The following is a 21,380-nucleotide window of genomic DNA, read 5'->3' as shown; positions in this document are numbered from 1 at the left end:
CCATACAACTTCTGCCTGACCTTTCACGTTTGACCTTGGCTATGCGCAGGTCGGTGAGGCCTCTGTTGGATGTCATCCGCCAAACGGGAGCAACCTATCGCTGGGGCCACCCTTTCAGCATCCTGATACGCAAGGGCTCCGACTCCTTCCATCTACGCACACCAAACCAACTGCCCGAGCTCTTTGGCTTCCTGGAAACGGATCCGATCCAGGTCCCGGACTGGCTTGACCTTCCCTTTGCTGGACAAGATCCCCGGTCCAACACGGTTCTGCCTCAACGCCATCGGAGGGCCCGTTCACGTTCGTCTCGCAGGGGCCGGGGTCTCCCGCTGCCGGCCAATCCGTCCACAAATGAGAGCTGACTCCCTGCTCCCTGAGCGCTAGTCCACAGACGGTTCGGTTGTATGCACTGTGCCTGATTGCCTAATTCATTGCCTTGACCCTTTGTTGTATTTTACTGTTATGCCTGAACTCTTTTCTCGTAGGCCCTTCCGTGGAGCGGCTGCACGGGGGTGTTCTATGGGATGGACCGGTTCCCCTTGGCCCCTTCTATGCCCCTATGGGGCTGGTGGTCGCTGGGGGGGACTCTGGTTGGCCCTGGGGTTTACCGGATACCCTCGGGTTGCTCGACGGTGGATGAGGTTTCTTGGCTCGCCTCCTGGGCCAGTGGCGCCCCTGGGGGCCTTCCGCTGTCTCAGGGGTGTTCATGGTTGTGCAATGCATTTGGCGCTGTTTTCTCCTTTTTGTTTTATTTTGCTCTGTGGACATGATGTACTTACTGTCCTGCGGTTTCTGATGTTACTGTCCTTCGCGGCTATGTAGCGGGCGGGGGGAGCAGCACGTGGAGAATGGCCTCCTGCCTCATAGCCGGAATTTACACATAAGCTGGATCTAAAGAGATACCCGACCTTATTGGGTATTGAACTGTGTTGCTGTTAAACATGTTATTTTATACTAAGGCCCCGGTAGGCACCTCATTCCTTCATTTTTGACCACCTCTCCCCACGTAGGTGATACGTCTCCCATTGGAGACTGTTGTTATCTAGCATTTGCTAGACGACTGTTATTTGTGTAGCGGTTTAGGCTGCCCTTTTTGGTTTCTTATTTTTTGTCTCATTTAATACCTTTTCTACCTCTTTCCTCGGTCCCCTCCCTCCCTCTTTCCCCGCCTGCTATTCCCCCACCCTTCTTTCTACCCCCCTGTCTTTCCGGGTCTGCCCTCGGGGACCTCTGTCCTTTCTACGGTCTCTGAGCCTCCTCTAGTTGTTCTACCTCTCTCCTATATTGCGACCCCTGCCATTGCCCCACCTGTAGTTTCCTCTGCGGAGCTCCGCCTATGCACCTATAACGCTAGGGGCCTTAATGTTCCCTCCAAACGGGGACAGATCCTGTAGCATATGCATAAGACACAAGTGCACATTGTCCTATTCCAGGAAACACATTTCCAGACTAACCACGCTCCCTCATGTGCCAATAGGTACTACACCCCCTGGTACCATAGCACCAACGCAATTCAAAAGTCGCGGGGGGTCTCCATCGCACTCCACAAATCCCTACCAGCAGTGATCCTGGATCACAGGGCAGATGAGTTTGGTCGTTTTCAGTACTACTACTACTCTATGTCACACAGCCCCATGTCGCTAGGCCTACTATTCTGCAGGAATTCAAGAGGTTCGGTGCTTTGAGCAATTTCCGGGTTAACGTCTCTAAATCAGAGATCCTCAATGTCTCTCTGAAAATGGAGGATCTCCGCCTCCTTGAGAGCAACTTCTCCTTCCGTATTTGCCCTATTTCCTTGAAATACTTGGGTGTCCACCTTCCCAGGAACCTGGCTGACCTCTATGCCCTGAACTTCCGCCCCTTGTTGGCAGGAGTGACTGGTGCCCTGGCCTCGTACGACCGTAAATTCCTATCCTGGCTGGGACGGATTAATGTGCTCAAGATGGATATTGTCCCCAAGTTCTTATATCTCTTCCAGACGCTACCCATTGCCCTCCCCACAGTATACTTGAGACAAATCCAACAGGCCTTCACAAGCTTCATCTGGGGATCCTCCCGCCCTCGGCTTGGCTATAAAACCCTGGCTCTGCCAAAATGCAGAGGGGGTGCTAGCGCCCCTGATATCTTCCTCTATCATGCCTCGGCGGTGTTGGTTCGCATAGTAGATTGGTTCCACCACGCCGGGGACAAACAATGGGTCTGTCTGGAGGAGTCTCTTACGTCTCCCGATTTATTGGCACTACCCTGGATACAACCTGGCTCCAGACCTGCTTCCGCTACTCTTCCTCTCCTGACCTCTCACACCCTGAAGATATGGGATCGATATATCACGCTCCTGGGGGTTTCCTCGTACTTGGGTCCGATGACTCCTCTCTTTGGTAACCCGGCTTTCCCTCCAGCGCTGACTGGACCCTCCCTGGGTCGTTGGGATAGAGTCACCCACCGTCGCTTGGCCTCGGCTCTGGACGCTCAAGCTCCGGTCTCGCCCACTCCTGTGGGTGCGTTCGGTGGCATCTGGTTGGCTGAGCGTCAGTTCCGATCCTTCGTAGAATCTTTCTCCACCCCAGACTGCTTCCTGACAGAACCCACAGCTTTTGACTCCCTTCTCCTGGCCTCATCACCCCCGACACACACAGTCTCCCTCATCTACTCTATCGTCTCCACCATGATTTCCCCCGGTTTGCCAGATTACACCCGGATGTGGGAGAGGGAGTTGGAGACCACTTTACCGGTGGCTGATTGGGATCGTTCATTCGCGCTCACGTATTCTCTTTCTATTGCCAGTAAAGCCCACGAGAAGAACTTGAAAATCTTGAGCAGATGGTATAGGTGTCCGGCGACTCTCCACCGCATGTACCCTGCCACCCCGGACTCTTGCGGCGCTGTAATGGGTCCCTGGGTCACATGACTCACATCTGGTGGAGCTGTCCCCTGATTCAGGAGTTCTGGCGAGGGGTGCTGGGGGCCTATCTCAGAATGACGTGAATTACAATTGCTAACGACCCTGAGATCCTGCTGCTTTCGATGCTCCCCGGGTCTATGAAAACTGCGAAAAGGGGCCTCCTGCGACACTTTTTTACAGCTGCCAGGACAGTCATCCCGCGCCATTGGCGTACGCCGGTGGTACCCACTCTGGCTGAATGGGCGGTAGAGATGGACCACATAGCGGACCTGGAGAACCTCATGTGCACACCTGGTCTCTCTGGTACACCTTTAGGGGATCAGCTACCTTTGTGGAGGCTGTCTCCTCTTGATCTACTGGCCTACGGAGGGGTGAGGGTCCCATGGCAGGGGTGGGATCTTCCTAAGTACTTATCTGCTACGCTTTTACTACACCCTTTTACTACCCACCTTTTCTTATTCCCAGCTCGTCTACCCACCTGGCTTTCCTTGCCTTTTCACTACTCTAACCCTCTTCCCGATATGGATCCTCCAAGGCAGAATGCTACACTCAGATCGAGCCCCCCGCAGGTGCTCTACTGTGGCTTGCCACCTGACTTAGTGACTCGTTTTGGGGGCGACCTGATCTGATGGTCCCTCATCCCTACTCCTAGTGCACTTGTGAGGGGGGGCCCTCAGCTCAGGGCTGGAGGTTCGACCCGCTGTGTATCTTCATTGTAACCTATGTAACCAGCCTGGACATCACCTGATTAATCACATGTGTCGTGTACCCAGTTGGTGTGAAAGGGTTTGCAAGCGGCTGTGATGTTTCTCCTAAGTTGTATTCTGATGGGGAATTCGGGCTCCTTATCCCCTTTCCTTGTATTGTTACTTCCTGCTGGTTAATTCCAACTAGTATACTTGTTTTTTTTCTCTGTTTTTTGTTTGTTTGTTGAATTGTACTGTAATTTCTGAAAACTAATAAAAATCGGATTACAAAAAAAAAATGCGCTGTATTTCCATTTTTTTGGTCCAGTCCTGTGTGTTGGCAGCCCATTAAAATAAATGTTAATGCCGAACACAACACAGGAACAGAGAAGTGAGAATGGGCCCTGATGTAGAAGATTTTCTTTTTGAGGATGACAGCAAGAAGCCCTTAGTAGCTGTGTTTGGGGATCCTCTTCTACATGTTTTAATGTTGGTAAAAAAGGATTCTCAAAAACACCCAATTGCCAGCAAATGTTAGTGCCGTGGACTAGCGCCCTTCAGCAATGCCTGGATAAATAAAACCGAATCTGTGTGCAGTGTACCTATTCATTGATGGATTTATTTTTAATTTTGATTAGCTTGTAATTTTTAAATTACCTTTTTATTTTATATACTAAACGCCTACCTACTCTGTCCAAACAGTGAAAGACAAAGAAGATACTCAGGTGGATTCTGAAGCAAGACCAATGAAGGATGAAACATTTGGGGAATACAGGTAGAAAACCGAATACACCTTAAAACCTTGCATTCTAAAAAATATAGAAATAAGAATTCTTCACAGGATATTCTAGAACTTTGTCACCTAATCCTAAAAAATCTCACATTCATTAGCACAGAGTGTACAGTGAAATATGCCTACATTGATGGATGGTGATTTCACTGGGGCCAGACCTCCAGGTGTGTGGCTGACAGTTACTACATTGGATTACATTTAAAGGGGTAACCCATTACTTTTTTTATTAAGGTGAAATTCTAGCCAAAAAGTTTTTTTTCTATTTTTGCATAGAGAGGAAAAGGGCTAAAACCGTATATATGAGAGTTTTCCTCCATCGCCTTTTGTTACACTGTTGGAAAAATGTCCTGTTCTGGTGAATTTAGTGCGGGGAATTCTCTCTAATGGGGACAAAAAAAGCTTTTCATGTAAGGTTAGCACATCTGCCAGGTTTTTAAGGGGTGTATGTGTTCATATATAAACATTTATAAACATAAAAGAAGAATACAAAACCTCACATACCACCTATTGTCTAGAATGGCTGGAATTCGATTCTAATTATTTCTGGAAGGTGCTATTGCTGGAACTACATTGGGCTGAATATGCATTGCTATTACCTTCTCCAGCACTAAACATATGTAAATTCATATTTTAGGTCTGATTTAAAATAAAATAAGGAAGGTAGTAAAGAAGGTATGGTAGAGGGAGTAGTGGTATTAAAATAGTTCTGTATTAACTTGTCTGACTTCTATAAAAAAAGAAGCAGTGCTCCTATTCCTGGTCACATTACAATAACATTGAATTATTGGAATATGTGACCTGCTTTGCCTCTGTATTGTGGAAGCTAATTTCAGCAGAGACTTCGTTCACTTTAGCTGAGAGTTCTGCTGATGGCAGTGCCCAGTGCTGTATTCAATCATTTTTCCTCGAAATGGATCGCCATGGACATGTGGCAGACAGATAAAATTATGACAATTTCAATAGGGCTCTGCCAGTGTTTTTAAAAGCACATAGCTTACATAACATATAATAAGGAATATCGCACACTGGCATTTCAGATCAGTTTAATGATCAGTCTGAACAAATCATAAAGCCGTCCTTTGTTCAGTCAGGGCAAAGCAACAGGTTTCTTTTAATTTTTCACCTTTCCCTTGTACATAATCACCTTTTCTTTCTCGTTTATTGCGGAACACAGGATTCAAAGACAACTGGGTTATACTACTGCCTTCAGGAGGATTTAGACACTTGCAAGCAAAAAGAAAAATACTCCCAGCATGCCTCAGTTTTTTTGGTAGTGTCCTTGGAGAATAGATGTTTTTCACTACTGAGAAAAGTTTAACCGATTTTACTTGCCATTTTTGCCAATACTTGGCATTTTCATGAGAACTACCAGGGTCACAGCAGTTGGAGCTGGGACCTGGCTCTGATGCTCCACCACTGTCCTGAAATCATTAGTCTGTATTGTTTTAGAAAAAAACACTAAACATAGTTACATAGTTAGTCAGGTTGAAAAAAGACACAGTCCATCAAATTCAACCTATAGAGGTTCAACAAAAATGTATCAGTAGTTGAATCTGTGAGTAGTGGGACAAGTACTTGTACTTGGTCTGGAAAAAATGGTATCGGTGCATCCCTAATACTAATACATATATACAGCTACAGCCTTTGTGGCTCCTTCGGCTAACGAAGGGAAAGGGGGAGGAGTCCGGTGACGTCGATGTCCGTGACGGCTAACGAAGGGAGGGGTTTTTTGGTATACCCCTTTCTACAAAATTATTTCCATACGGTCTAATATGTGGCTGGTAATCCATATCTGTTGTGACGTTGGGGAGCTCACAGAGCACTCGCACAGGGTTCTTCAGACAACTAAGGAAGTCCAACATAAAATAGCTTGTCTTCAGCATAACATATATTGGTTTTCCAGTTGTGCCACACACTCACAGTGTCCCAGTCCTTTAAAGTTTTTTTCTTACAGCACTGCTGCTCAAGCCTCAGGGCCACTGTCCTCCAGCCTCCCTGGGTGTTCCTGGTGTGGCTTCAACACACCACCTGCCTCGGCCCTCGTGTGCCTCCAGCGCACACCACCTGCCTTGGCCCTCATGTGCCTCTAGTACACACCACACACCCTCCCCTGAGCTCTGGTCTGGGCTGTTAATAAGGCTGCTCTAATCCACCTGATCACCAGCAACACCTGACCTCAGGACTGGAGATTTCATCCCACCCAGAACTCTAAGCCAACTCTGCACATTTGTGGTTCCTGTGGTCAACCACTCCCTTTCCTCCACAGTCTCTAATTTCCCTTTAGTTACAGCTGTTTTGGAACCTTCAGATGAGGATGTGACATCTTTCATATCTGTCCTTGATGATCTAGGAGGTGTCTCGGGCCTCAGCCTTATCTCCTAAACTGAAGGATACTATTTTTGTCTTTATTGATGCTGTGTGTACATGCCTTGACCTAGAACAGTCTGCATCAACAGCACTTAAGGTCACTAGCCTGGGTTCTCTTAAGATTTACCACCCTTCAAAAATCTTTGCTGTACATTCTCTTTTAAAGTCAGTAGAGCAACTGGCCTAACCCAGACAGTCTTTCAGTCTTTCCCAGGGTTTTTGCCCACAAATGTCCCATGGAGGAAGGGTTCTTTAAAAAATGTAGTGATCCTGCCCATTTCCTGCCTTAAACTGTATTTCCACTCACACTAACTTTATATGCTCCCATTCACACAGTACGCCTAAAAATAATTTTAAAAAATGTCTTTTGTTTTAGCTGTTGTTTGATAAAGGCCTTGTGCAGAATCCAGACTACCCTGAGCAGTTTGAAAGCTAAAGTGGAGGGACAAACTGATTCTTATTAACATACAGTGGTTCTAAGTCTTTAACCCTTTGTTAGGACAGACCTAAAAACCTAGTGTTCAAACCTAGTATACTCGTCTCTCAATGGGGCATAGCCCCTGTTCTGGACAAGGAAAGGTTTAAAGGATCCTGTTTGAACTCGTTCATAGTCCCCAAGGTCAAAGGAGGCATAATCCCCATTCTAGACTTAAAGGTTCTTAACACCTGTCTCTGGGTGCAGACATGTCACATGTAATCTGCCAGGTCGTTTATTGCTTCCCTTAAACACAAAGATTTCCTTGCCTCAATAGATGGATGGATCGATGGATGCTTTTTATGCAAATCCCCATCTTCCTGGCACATCAACACTTTGTTTTGCTGTAGGCGCACAACGTTTCCATTTTGTTGTCATTCCTTTCGACTTGTTTGTTGTGCCTCGGGTCTTCACCTAAGTGCTATCCCTGTACTAGCTCTGCTTTGTTCTCAAGGCATCCGTATAGTAGGTTATCTAGACAACCTGCATTACGGGACAATTGCTGGGCATTGCATTATGGTGACAAGTGCTGGGCCCCGCATTACAGTAATAACTGCTGGGCATGGCATTAGTGGGAAAACTGTTGGGCACTGCAGTACGTGCATAACTGCTGGGCAACACTGCAAAAACTGCTGGGCACTGCATTACTGGGATAACTGATGGGCACTGTAGCAGTTATTAGGTACTGGGACAACTGACAGGTACCGTAATATTATTAGGTGCGCTGATAACGGCCAGTCACTGTACTAATATTGGGTACCGTTAGAACTACTGGGAGTGTACAAACTGTTGGACACAGACATAACTGAGGGGCACTGTGAAAGGTGCTGTGAAAATTGAGAGCCTGGAGACCAGCTGGCAACTCTAAGAAGGCTGGTCTAGGATCCAAAGAAAAAGGTGAGCATATAATCAACACATTACTAAAAGCAAACAACAAAACAAAAACCAAAACAAATGTGCATCCCCATTAGGAAATTAGTTACATAACCACTGTAAGTGGTAATGCAAACCAGGCACATCCAGCTACATGTATGTGCTCCTTGAGCAACTGTTCGAGGACAAATACCGTGGTGAAAGATGTATGCAAGTTGTTTGTTTGGAAGCCAAGATTCTAAATATAAAACAACTGGTGAAACTGAGGAGCATTAAGAACATGGAGAGAAGTTTGGACCTCACCCATCAGGTCCTGGGGGAGCGTTAGTACAGACAGGCAGGATCCAGAGATGGGTAGCTGAATAACAGTCAGAAGATGGGGTACGGCTAAAAGTGTTAGAGATTCTAGTCTTGAATTGTTACATTCCAATAAGTATGCCCGATTGCATGCTTTTGGGGATATTAGTTCAGGGGTAGCTTTGCTGGAGCAGAATATTTCCTCTAGCTGCCAGGTGTAGTGACTGCTCCAGTATGGAAAGAAAGGCAAATTCTGCTGGTAGGGGATTCTATAATTAGAAGGACATACAGGGTAAGCTGTCATAAAGAGCGTGATCTCTGAACAGTATGTTGTTTACAGGGTGCTTGGGTTCGGCATTGCAGATTGCAGATTGTTGAGTGGGTCTGGGAAGGATCCAGATGTCATGGTACACATGGTATAAATGATGAAGATGGAGCATCCTTAACAAAGATTTTAAGGACTTAGGTGATACACTAAAGAAAAGGAATTCCAAGGTAGTATTCTCTGAAATACTTCCTTTGCCACAATCCACACCAGAGTGGCAGCAGGAGCTAAGGGAGTGAAAGAGGTGGCTGAGAAACTGATGTAAGAGTGGTTTGGAGCTCATGGAGAACTGGGCTGACTTTTAAGTCAGTTACTGACTCTACATTAGGGATGGACTAGACCTTAAAGGGGAAAGGTGCAGCTCTGCTGGAATAGGTAGGTTGGAAGAACTTTAAACTAGATTTTGGGGAGGGGAGTGATCAAAAATGATTATACGGGGCAGTGAGCAGGGATCAAAAAGGTCACATTGCATAAATGTTGGGGAAATAGGAGAAAAAGAGATCACAGATAACATTATCCAAGTCCAATGCAGAAAGTCTGGCTGATGCAAATAAGCAGTCGAATAGTGAGCAATAAGACAATTCTAAAAGCTAAAAATGAAAAATGTATGTTCACAAATGCTAGAAGTCTAGTGGGCAAAATTAAAGAACTAGAACATCTATTGCTTGAGGAGGATTATGACTTTGTGAGAATATTGGAAATCTGGTTAAATGACTCGTATGTCTTTTGGAGGCATAGAGAAGGAAGAAGAGGGGGAGGGGTATGCATGTACATCCGAAAGATATGGAAGTAAATGTGCGTGATTACATCACTTACAGGATTGGTGAAAGTGCAGAATCCTTATGGCTGGAGATAAAAATGAATGGAAATTATTGGTGGATATATGCTACAGACCCCCCAAACATAAAAGGAGAAGATTCAGCTCATCTTACAGATAGAACTGTCGGGGAAGCAAGGTAGTGTTATAATTATAGGAGATTTCAACTATCCTGATATTGATTGGGCAAACTGATTCGCACACTCAACCAAGGCCTACTACAAGAAAACAAGGGGTGGCAAACCAGAAGACGTCTATGCCGGGGGCCACGGAGGGGAAGAAACTAGCCAGGACACCCAACTACTATCTCTCAATACTTGATAACCATAGGATCATGAAACGTGCCTGGGAAGTGTGAAAACAATTTAAAAAAAATGTCACTCATCCGCATAGTTCTAGCCGACCTGTGACAATGAAAGTTTCACAGATCGGCTCAGTAGATCGGGAAGTGAGCGAACAGATACCGGTGTTCGCTCACTTCTCGATCCTGTCACGGCAGAGAGCCGTGACAGGGGAGTGACTGGATTCCCCCCTCCCCTGTTCGATTCTCCAGCACTGACTGGCGGAACGGACGGGGGAGGGGACGGGTACAGCTGGCTCTGCCTCTAGATATGCAGAGCCAGCTGTCACTCACGCAGCTGGCTGGATCCAGACATAATTGTCGGGATCCTTTTCAGCTGCGGCGTCTCAGTATACCGCGAGCTGTAGCTCGTGGTATACTGAGCTTTGGGTGCCGGGAGGACGCTAGTTTGTGTCCTCCCGTTACCCTTAGGAGAACTATGGGGGAAAGCCCTAACCCCATAGTTCTCCTTTAACCTGTAAACCTGCTACACAAAGACAAGGTTGCTTTGAGGCCCAAGCCTTCTTTGCTTCCCAAGGTGGTTTCTTCTTTCTACCTTAACCTGGACATTGTTCTTCCATCTCTGACCTGCTCCAAAACATCCTAAGGAGCCCCCCTGTCCATTGTTTGGATGTTGTATGTGTGTTTCAGGCTATCTTTTGGCTACAGTCTCTTTTTGACAGTATGACTCTTTCTTCGTTGTTCCTGAGGGTCCCCACAAGGGACAACCTGTCTCTCGTTCCACTATTGACAGGTGGATTTGACCACTTGATGCTCAGACTTATGTCCTGAACGGCAAGGTTCCTCCTTTCCCTGTAAAAGCCCATTAAATTAGATCACTTAGTGCTTCTTGGGCTTTTCACCATCTGGCTTCAGTTTCTTTGATTTGCAAGACTGCCACCTGGTCTTCTGTTCACACATTGGTTAAGTTTTACCAGGTGGACCTTTAGGCCTCTGCTGATGCTGACTTTTGTTAAAAGTTCTTTAGGTGGCTCTGTAGAGCTGCCTCTGTTGACCTGTTGGTTTTTGTTCTGTGTGTTTGGTAGCCCTTGTTGCTGTGTTGCCCACCCCTCAGTCCGACTGATTTTGGACATCCCTATATTTCTAACTACTGTCTTATAATGTATAATTTAGAAAATATCATTTTTCTTAGCTGTAAAGTCCTTCACTTGGAATACATTACAGGATATAGTTCTCTGTTCTTGGCCCACTCCTATTACTGCTTGCTACAAAACTGAGGCTTTCTGTGAATGGGATGGGTTATATTGGGCTTTTTCAGCTTTCTATTGCCAGTTTCCAATCTCCTGAAGGCAGCAGCATAACCCTAAGTTCCTGAATTCTGTCATGCATTCTGTATTGTACCCTGAGAAAAGGATTTTTAGGGTAAGTTAAAAATCCTATTTTGGGTACTTACCGTAAACTCAATTTCTTGGAGTTTTTTTAGAGACACACCGTGTAATCATGTTCCTAGTATTGCTTTTCTACAAAACTGAGGCATGCTGGACATGGGAGATGTTTTACTGATCACTATTTATTTTTTGTTTGTTTGCCAGTGTCCAAATCCTCCTTTAGGTGGCAGTATAATATAATAATTGTCTCTAAATCCTGTGTGCCTCAATAACCTCCAAGAAACTTTAAGTTCAAACATCCAATTTTCTTCACTCCTCTGCCACTCTGATTAGCACAGGGAAATTAAGGAAACACCTGGCACTTTTGGCTATTGAGGAGCATGTTACTCACTCTATGTGACAAGCACTGGGCCAATCAGCCCTTGTCACATGGGAAGTCCATAGCTCTCTCCAGCCACTCGCAGCCTACTCAGGACTTTTCTTTGTTCCCAGCTGAAAGAATGAATGACAAAATAGCAAAAGAGAAGTTACTATATTTGTCTGGGGAGGGTTAAGTTAAAGTGCACCTCTTGTTTTGCCCTTTCTGGGAAAATCACAAATGTTAATACTATTTTTGGATGAATTTGTAATTTGCTTTTATTTCTCTGTGCAAGTCAATGTAAATACATGGGAAACACATATTAAAAAGTTCAACTAAGCTACATAAAAAATGTTTTCATTCAACTTTGTTTACATGTTTTTAATGCACATCGTACAAATAAAACTGATACTGTGATGGAAAGTTGCTTAACAAAAATGAATAGAAACATTTTATAGAAACTCGGGTGTAAGATTATTATGCAAACATTATTTGTATCTACCCCGAATCCCAGACACCTGCTAATGGCCACACCAGAGGAGGACACGGGAATCTTTATGCCCAGCTGTATGTTATACATTGGCATCTATCACTTTTCAGAGTTCAGAGTTCTGCTGACAGCAGATAGAAGGAACAAGAACATCTAATATTTCAGTCAACACATTTATCAATTAAATAAAAAAAAGACAAGCGCTCTAAAAAACAGTAATGTTCAAAAAAGTAATCTTTTTAATGAAAACATAACAATGTGCTTCTAAAAAAGAAGCAGTATATGATGTAATTTATGTGTTTGGAAGTAGCTGTGGGTATCGTGCCCATGTACACTATTTCCATATGTGTGATTGGTACTGTATGCTTGTCCTTATGCATTCATTCTCCACTCTTTTGTCCCTGCTGCCCATCAGATCTCTGGAGAGGTAAGCTGCTCTCATGTGGTAAAGTCTCTTTTTAAAGTGAGGACACAGGGGATACGCTGATGCTGATGGGTGTTGAATTAATTAGCTTTACATCCATTTGGTGCTGTGTTACTTTGATTTTCATAAGTTACAACAAAGTCATTGTTTAATATATAGATTGCCTTCCGCACACCAGCCTTTGTGACACTCATCATAAATGACCACCTTGATCTTAGGGACATCGAAAAAACCTGCAACTATTTTGTTTTCAACAAGATCTTTTTCTGAGAAAAAAAAAAGACTTAATAGACTTAGAGAAAAAAAGAAGCCAATAAATGAATAAACCCAACAACATCTTTATATTAAATGTCAAGTTTGGAAGGGAGCAGGGCAGCCATCAGAAATTTTGGGTCCCCTTATATGCTTTAGGGCCCATTCACACCACATCCAGATTACCGTACCAGACCAGATTGTTTCCGGACTCAATATGCATCCTAATGTCTCCCGATGCTATTTCTGGCCTCTGTTGACATCAGCGCAGTCCGTTCCAGACCAGTGGAATGCACTGAAACTGCGGCAGGTTCACACTGTTTTCCGGACCAGATATGGTCTGGAAAATGGTGTGGACCTGCCTTTAGGCCCACCCGCCCCGGCGCACCGCCGCCTCACTGAGCCAGTCACACTGTTATTATACATTTATATAGCTCTGACATATACCACAGTGCTGTACAGAGAAAACTGAGCCAGTCGCATCAGTCTCTGTACAGACGAGCTTACACTCTAATGCATAATGGCACCAGCTTGTAGGGGGACTACAAATCCCAGCAATACATTTATACAGCAATGCAGAACAGTATATGAATTTGACTCAGGGCTTAGTGACCCACTGAACGCAGGGATTAGTGACCCGCTGGACGAAGGGATTTTGTGACCCACTGGACGCAGGGATTTTGTGACCCGCTGGACGTAGGGATTTCGCGACCTGCTGGACGCATTGATTTCGCGACCCGCTGGACGCAGGGATTTCGTGACCCTGCTGGACGCAAGGATTTCGTGACCTTGCTGGACGCAGGGATTTCATGACCCTGCTGGACGCAAGGATTTTGTGACCCCATGGACTCTGGGCTTCGTGACCCCATGGACTCTGGGCTTCGTGACCCCATGGACTCTGGGCTTCGTGACCCCGTGTACTCTGGGCTTCGTGACCCCGTGGGCTCTGGGCTTCGTGACCCCATGGACTCTGGGCTTCGTGACCCCATGGGCTCTGGGCTTCGTGACCCCATGGGATCGGGGCTTCGTGACCCCATGGACTCGGGGCTTCGTGACCCCATGGACTCGGGGCTTCATGGACCTGGGGCTTCCTGACCCCATGGACTCGGGGCTTCGTGACCCCATGGACTCGTGGCTTAGTGACATGCTGGACGCGGGGCTTAGTGACTTTACTGGTTTTCAGCATTCTGGCTTGGCTGCCGCTTTACTCACCTGTGTTTCCTTTTTGCCATCAGACTCTGGAGCAATGGCTCACTACTCCCAGGCTCCCTCTTATGGCCAGGCAGGAGATCATCATCTGAGAGAGTCAGATGGAAGTATCCTGTCTCTGAGTGATGATGTCACCCCACTCACTATATATAAACCACTCAGTCCAGTCTGACCTTGCCCTTGTCTTCCTGCTAGTGCATTCCTGCTGCTCTGAGTATCCTGATTCTGTGTATGACCCAATCCTGGCTCACGTTCTCCTCTGGCTCCTGCTCCGGGCTTGTTCCTGACGACGCTGATCTCTGTGTTCCTGACCTGGCTTGGACGACTACCCACTCCGGCTTCTGACTCTGGCTTGTTATGGTTTATGATTCTGCTTGCTCCTGTGGACACTGTTCTTAATAAATACTTTAACTAGCACCTTTTGCTTGTCTGGGTTTCATTGTGCTCTGACAGTGACGCACGGGACGCAGGGCTTAGTGACATGCTGGAGGCGGGACTTAGTGATGCGCTGGACGCGGGTCTTAGTGACGCGCTGGATGCGGGGCTTAGTGACGCGTTGGACGCAGGGCTTAGTGATACGCTGGACTCTGGGCTTAGTGATGCGCTGGACTCTAAACTTAGTGACTCGCTGGACGCAGGTCTTAGTGACCTGCTGGACGCAGGGCTTAGTGACGCGCTGGACGCAGGGCTTAGTGACGCGCTGGACACAGGACCCACCTGAGAGTGACCCTGCAGAGCCCACAATAGATGCTGCACAGCCCATCTGAGACACTATGGTGTGCTCTGGAGGGGTCTCAGATGGGCTGGTCAGGGCTGCATCTCCCTCCCAGCTCCCCTTACCTGCTCCGGGTGCCTGTACACCTGACCTCCTCTGCCGCCGAACTGGCTGGAAGTGATGTGATGTCCGACATCAGAAGAGGAGGGAGGTGATGGAGCCCCAGCCTGTCTCGAAGCCACTGAAGCGGCAATGCTGGGACCATGTTGTGCTAGGGCCAGACCTCCTCCTGCACTGCGGGGGCTGGCCGCCTCCTCGCATTTCACCATCGGCTGGACTGGATATGCAATCTATTCATAAGAAATAAGATCCACCTTATTTGGGTTTTGATGTAATTTCACCAGAAATTATTGTTTGTTCTTTATAAGTGAAAATACCCATATACTCTTTATAAACTGAAAGCTATTAGGAATAAATCATGCCAAATCAAATGAAATGATATGTTTAGCTAGGCAAAACTAAAATAATACATTCTTCCATTGTATTAGAATGTATACACCTGGTGACATGTATTAAAATGATTTTGGAAAAAAAATTGTGTGCCTATTGGGGTGTATGTTTCCATTTGCTCAGAAGAATCAAATCTGGCCTCTGATTAGTAGCCATAGACAATATTAGTTTTCAAATGCACTAGAGTTAATGCACCCTCTCAAACTGTGAATACTACAAGGTATCTTTTCACAGTAGATAAACTTGTAAATGTAGTGTATTTATTGTGTAAAATAAAAGTTTCATATAAGACAATGTTTAATTGTGCATTGTCACTGCTAGCACATCCCTATTATATTTGGCACTTGCCACACTCTTTTGATAAGAGAGCAGCATGCCATACGTCAAAATGGCTTATCTTAATGCATTCCTTCATTTCAGTTCATACAGTATATTATGAATGATGGTATTCTAGGTATTATTTTATTTGCTCACTTATTCTGCCCATGCTTACTTCCCTTGTCACCCAGCTGCCAAAGTTGCACTTTATTTGCAGCTCTTTTGGCACTCAGTGTCCTGTGCTCTCACTCACCTCCACACTGGTCTCAGCCAAGGCTGATTCTACATGAAAGGAGGGAACACATTGGCTGCTCTGTGTCTGTAAATCACTCCAGACAGGCAGCCAAGACTTTCCCAGCAAATGCTGACAACACAGGGAGGGACACATCTCCCCCCTTACTTGTCTTTCCCAACATCGCATGGCCCCAGTCAGAATGGGAGGACTGTAAGCCAGGTGTCTCAAACTCAAATGGCCTGGGGGCCACTGAGCACGTTTTTTTCTTCCTTGGGGCAGGTTGAAAAATGTCAAACTCAAAATCAAATTAACACTGACCAGCAATGTAATGGAGGTATTGACATTGACCAGCAATGTATTGGAGGTATTCACATTGACCAGCAATGTAATGGAGATATTCTTATTACCCAGCAATGTAATGGAGGTATTCACATTGACCAGCAATGCAATGGAGGTATTCACATTGACCAGCAATGCAATGGAGGTATTCACACTAACCAGCAATGTAATGGAGGTATTCTCACTGACCAGCAATGTAACAGAGTATTCACATTGACCAGCAATGTAACAGATATTCTTACTGACCAGCAATGTAACGGAGGTATTCACATTGACCAGCAATGTAATGGAGGTATTGACATTGACCAGCAATGTAACGGAGATATTCTTAAGGTGGCCATACACTATACAACCCTCGCAAGACAGAAGTCTTGCGAGGGTTGTAAAGTAATTTTAAAAACGTACGATCTGCCCATCTTGGACAGGCAGATCGTACTTGCAATCAACGCAAGCCCGCCTCTCTGAAGGGCGGGCTTCCGATAACCGCAATGCTGAACGGGCAGTGTGCGCTTGCGCACACCGGCCTGTGTGGCAGTTATCTCACGATCATGATTCAAACCAGCCGAAAATCGTACGATTTTCGGCTGGTTTTCGAACATGCTCGAAATACAAAAGTTGTGTGACCATACAGTAGAAACGGTCGCACGCCTTCCATACACTGCACGATTTTCGTACGATGTATGGGCACCTTTACTGGCCAGCAATGTAATGGAGGTATTCACATTTACCAGCAATGTCATGGAGGTATTCACTTGCGTCCCTGCACCTTATTAGGAGGAGTTGGCTACCTCCAGGTACACCTGCATGTAATTTATCGACTAATGTGCTCATGTGTACTGCAATATCAGCATTAATATCATCAGATAAACATATCAGCATAAGGGATGACAACTGCTAGAAACTGGAGAACATTATTAAATTACAAATTGGATGGGCTATATAAGTGATTGAGATGAGGCTGCTGAGTAATATTACCAACAGTTTGGAAGTTTGCCCAAGATATGAGACCAGGCCAAAAGGGCATGAATATCAAACAGAAGTTTGGATGCAAGCAAGAAATAATGTTATAGTAACTAGAGTCTTCCCAAAATGGACAATGATTTGTATGAACAGGCATGTATAGAAACCAGCAAAAGTCTTTTGCATAGGAAGGTATAAAATATGTGATGTTGAGCATTCTGATGCTTGGAGGGGGTGATGTACTTTTGCATATGCTGTTCATTTACCACTGCACATTTATTGGAACCTTAAAGCAGACTTTTACCCTTATCTGTAAAATAACAAACACGCCTTTTAGAAATGTTTAGTAAGGACAATCTACAAACAGACTTCTAGATAATTGCAGGCTTTGTATTCTTTGCATACCTTATTTCTCTTTTCCTTCCCAGTCTTCTGGCATTGGCCATGTTTACTAAGGGCAGATTACTAACTCTCGTTTTACTTTTTGGATTTCTGGCACATGTGACTAGACATGTGACCATGAAAATCATTTCATGGGAGGAAAATGCCTTTCCCTGAGATCTCATGAGATTACAGATGAGATTTCTCAGCAATGCTCTGCTTATGACAAAGCAATCCCAGTGTGCATTGCTTTGGCAAACTGAAGTCATTTTGCCCTTTCAAAGCAGGAAGTGAATGCTCTGCAAGTATAAGTATTTCTAAATCATAGCATTTTACCCCTGACATGTCTATGTTTATTATTAATAATCAAAGTTTTTCTTTTGTTCACTGAAGGACACAGTGGAGATATTCAGATCTTGACCAACTGGGTTTTATAGCGCCTCCTTCAGGAGTAGGACACTAGGCACAAAACAAAAGCTCAGCCTAGGGTGGCCCCTGACGGTGGCCAAACCCCCTAACAGCTAGAGCCAACTCTGTTTTTTGCCTAGTGTCAAGAAATTAGGACCCAAGCTCCCTGTTAGGAATCTTAGTTCCCTTCTTTGTGCAGGGTAGTTTTCTTTTTTTTTCTTCTGTCTTTTAGACATATGATCAAGTGACTTGTTGGTTTGTCACAGTGTCCCCCGAGGCGACCTGTCATTGGGGAGGTACTTCTTTGCCTTCAAGATTCGTGATTCAGCCGTGATCGGCTGACTTTCCTCTCAGTCCCTGTGTTAGAATGGGGACATGGTGGCTCTGTTGCAGGGCTGTATGTTTATTGGGGTATAGCACCTTTTTCGTTGCTCTTGCGAGTTGTGCTGTTATGCCCCAGTCAGGGCTTGGTGCCCAACAGCTTCCTGGGCTAGCCCCTGCCCCCCCCCTCACCTCGGCCGCGTTCTATCCCACTGGTGCACGCACCATGTGGTTGTGCTGGCTGACAATTGAAGCAGCGGCTTCGGCCTACTGGGCCCGGAAGTCGTGGCCATAATTTTTACTTTGGGCTTATGTCCTAATGTGACGTCACTTCCTGGGTGGTACTTCCGGTGGTGGCGCTTCTGGTGACGTAATTTTCTCACACTGCTGTAGTGCGAAGGGGTGGGGGCCAAATCCAATAAGCTGCCCTGTTATGTGGATGGTCCTCTGTGCTGTCATGTCCAGTGCGTCACTTCCTCCGACTGTCCTGACAAGGTGAGGATATGGCCGTCATTTTTACATTGGGCTTATGTCCTTACATGTTTCACTCTCGCTTGCTGGCTTGAGGCACGGGGGTGTGGGTTTCCTCCTGGGGTTCCACACCTTGCGGTTGGGCTGCTGATTAATTGAGGCAGTGGCTTGTGGCCTTCTGCGGCCGGTGCTGCGGCTGCCATTCTGATTTTGATGTTGGTTCTTCGATCAGCATGCCCCTCCTGCTGTCTCTTCCACGTTTCATTGAGCACTTTATCATTGTGGCTGTCTCCCCCTCCTGGTTCTTGGTGTATTGGACTGCCTGCATTTTTGCTGGGGGTGCTGTGGAGTCCTCAATCCATGAAGAGATTGTGCATTTTCACTCTGAGCTTGCATCCCCAGTGACTCTGGAGGTTTCTCTCTTTCGGGGTCATTCCTGCATCCATTTTTGTGGTAATGGGGGAGTCTAGGCATTGGTGAAGGGGGGGGTGGCTGACAGTTGGTTGGACTCTTTTTAACATGGCCGATGTCTGCTTCCAAGCTTTTGCTATGGGTTTCCTCACCATGCGGTCGGACTTGCTGGCCATTTAGACTGTGGTTGGTGGCCTGCTGCTGCCAGAAACCACGGCTCCTATGTTATGGAGGCCGCTTCTGTTTTTTCTGGTCACCTTTTACTTGGGGCCAGTTTATTTTATCCTGCCATGGGTTCACGTCCTTCGCAGTTGGGCTGGCTCATACCTGGGGACCCGCCTCCTGTCCTACTGTGGGCAGAAGCTGCGGCCTCCATATTTGAATGGGACTTCCCTGGTGACGCCCTTTCCAGGCGTCCTTATTAGGGTCTTGCAGGATGTCTGCAGGCTTGTACTCTGGTTGCTGCACATCTCTGGTTCCCTTTCCCAGGTGAGGAGGACCCCTGTGTCCTTACTGCATGACCAAGCGGCAGAGGGGGCCCTGGTTGCTGGGTGGCAGTCATTCTATCTTGTGTGGTTATAGCATGCCTTCTTTTCAGCTCATGTGGTCTGTTTGCAAAGGAGATTTGCTGTCCTTGTTGAACTTTTGTATCAGGTTCGAGCTCTGTCCACCACTGGGGGTGGCCGCTTTTTGGCATGCTTTTTTGGCCTTCTGTGCTGTCGCTTCCGCCCTTCCATGGTATCACTTTACGCCTGTGTTGCAAGGTTCATGGTAGCGAGAGAGTGAATGCTTTGATGCAGTCAGCAGACAGCCCAGCAGCTGTCTGTAGGTATGGAGCTATGTGCTCCATTCAGGCATCCAGGACACAGTGTGTCTGTTCTGGATCTAATTTTCCTTCTGAGAAAGGCAACTGTGTAGGGGTTTGCTCTCGGCAAATCTGTGCTATGAAGATTATTTTTACTCTGCTCGGGCTTGGCAGACTGGGGTACTGCCAAGGACACCGTTTCTGGGTGCTGGTATTTGGGAACTTTTCCATTTGTTCCCTACTTGTTTGTAACTTAGGTTATGTGGTTCTGTAGCCCTGTTGGCATTTTAGGTGGCTCAGCAGTAAGAGCCATCACCAGACACAGCATGGTCCTGGGTTCAGATCTGGGTCCTGACATGCAACATACTCTAGTGTCAGGCAGTCCTTCTGCATGCAATTACTATACCCATCCCCGGTTGGCCTCCTTTATGGCCCCCTTTTTTTGTTATTTTTCTGCTGCGTATGCTGGTATAACCGTCCTTTTTCTTCATCTTTTGGAGTTGGTGGGACGCTGCCCGTTGTCCTCATCTACTGTGTGTATGGTGACATGTGTCTTATGGGGACAACCTACTTTTAGCGTGGGCTGTTCTCGCTGTATGGCAGGGGGTTGCTTTACTAGTTTTACATGTTTGGGGTCCTGGGTCCCAGGTCAGGGTCTGTTTGTTTGTGATTTTTTTTGCCTCTCTTTTTGAGTGGCTGATTAGGGACCCGGAAGAGTGTGTTGGCGGTGCAGGCTGTTTCCCTGTTCATACTGCATTTGGCCTCTTTCTGGTATGTTAGCTACTGGCTTCTTGCCTGTATTTTCCTACTACGTCGGTTTTGGTGGTCGTAACGCTGTTGGGGTACAGATTTAGACTGCAGACTTAGTTTTGCAGTCTGTACTTTTAGGGACAGCGTTTTCTGGTTTGTTCTGGACACCTTCTTTTTGGGTGTCTCTGAGAGTGAGTGTGTTCTTTGTTCTGGCATATGCTGGTTACGCCCTTGCTGATGGACTTCATCTTTCCTGTCTCTCTCTCTCAGGCCTCAGCCTCCTGGGTCAGGTCCTTGACTCTCAGGAATTTGGGTTCAGTGTTCTCACCAAATATTTAGCCTGTGGGGCTATCCCTCCTCCTGGGGTGGGGACTGTCTTCCAACTCTTGTGGTTCCTTCCGTAGCTGGCTTCTGGCTGCCTGTGTATAGAAGAGAGTTCCATGGGCTACAAGATTGCATTTTGTTTGCGGCCTTGGGTTGTGCCTTTTATGCTCCGGTCTCCATACTGGTTTATTTGTCTACAAGCATCCTGCACCTTTAGGGGGTTCCATCTCATCTTGGGTCTACTTATAGTAGTCCTTCCTGGAATTCCCTGGGTCTGTTTTAGTCTTTGCAGTCTGGTGCTCTGGTTTTTGGTCGGCTTCTAAGCCTCTTCATGACATTCTCTGTCTGGGAGAATGGGCAGGACCTCAGATGGGGTATGGGTGTTTTGTCCTCATTGTCTTGGACATCGAACTCTATTATCCTGGTCTTGTTGGGTTGTTTACATTCAGTCACTGCGTTGACTTGACTTATCTCT

General features: G+C 46.3%; 1 protein-coding gene across 1 annotated transcript in view; it reads left to right on the top strand.

The window, feature by feature from the left end:
• LOC108800287 (neural cell adhesion molecule L1-like) overlaps nt 1-21,380 on the top strand; it is a 219,567-nt gene that overhangs the window by 146,392 nt on the left and 51,795 nt on the right. The window contains 2 exon segments of the mRNA XM_018572262.1: nt 4,291-4,363; nt 12,488-12,499. Coding sequence (XP_018427764.1) covers nt 4,291-4,363; nt 12,488-12,499 — 85 coding nt within the window.

The sequence above is a fragment of the Nanorana parkeri genome, unplaced genomic scaffold (assembly GCF_000935625.1).
Source record: "Nanorana parkeri isolate BGI_ZX_2015 unplaced genomic scaffold, ASM93562v1 scaffold1981, whole genome shotgun sequence".
Classification (NCBI taxonomy): domain Eukaryota; kingdom Metazoa; phylum Chordata; class Amphibia; order Anura; family Dicroglossidae; genus Nanorana; species Nanorana parkeri.
This window is presented reverse-complemented; position numbering and strand designations above follow the sequence as displayed.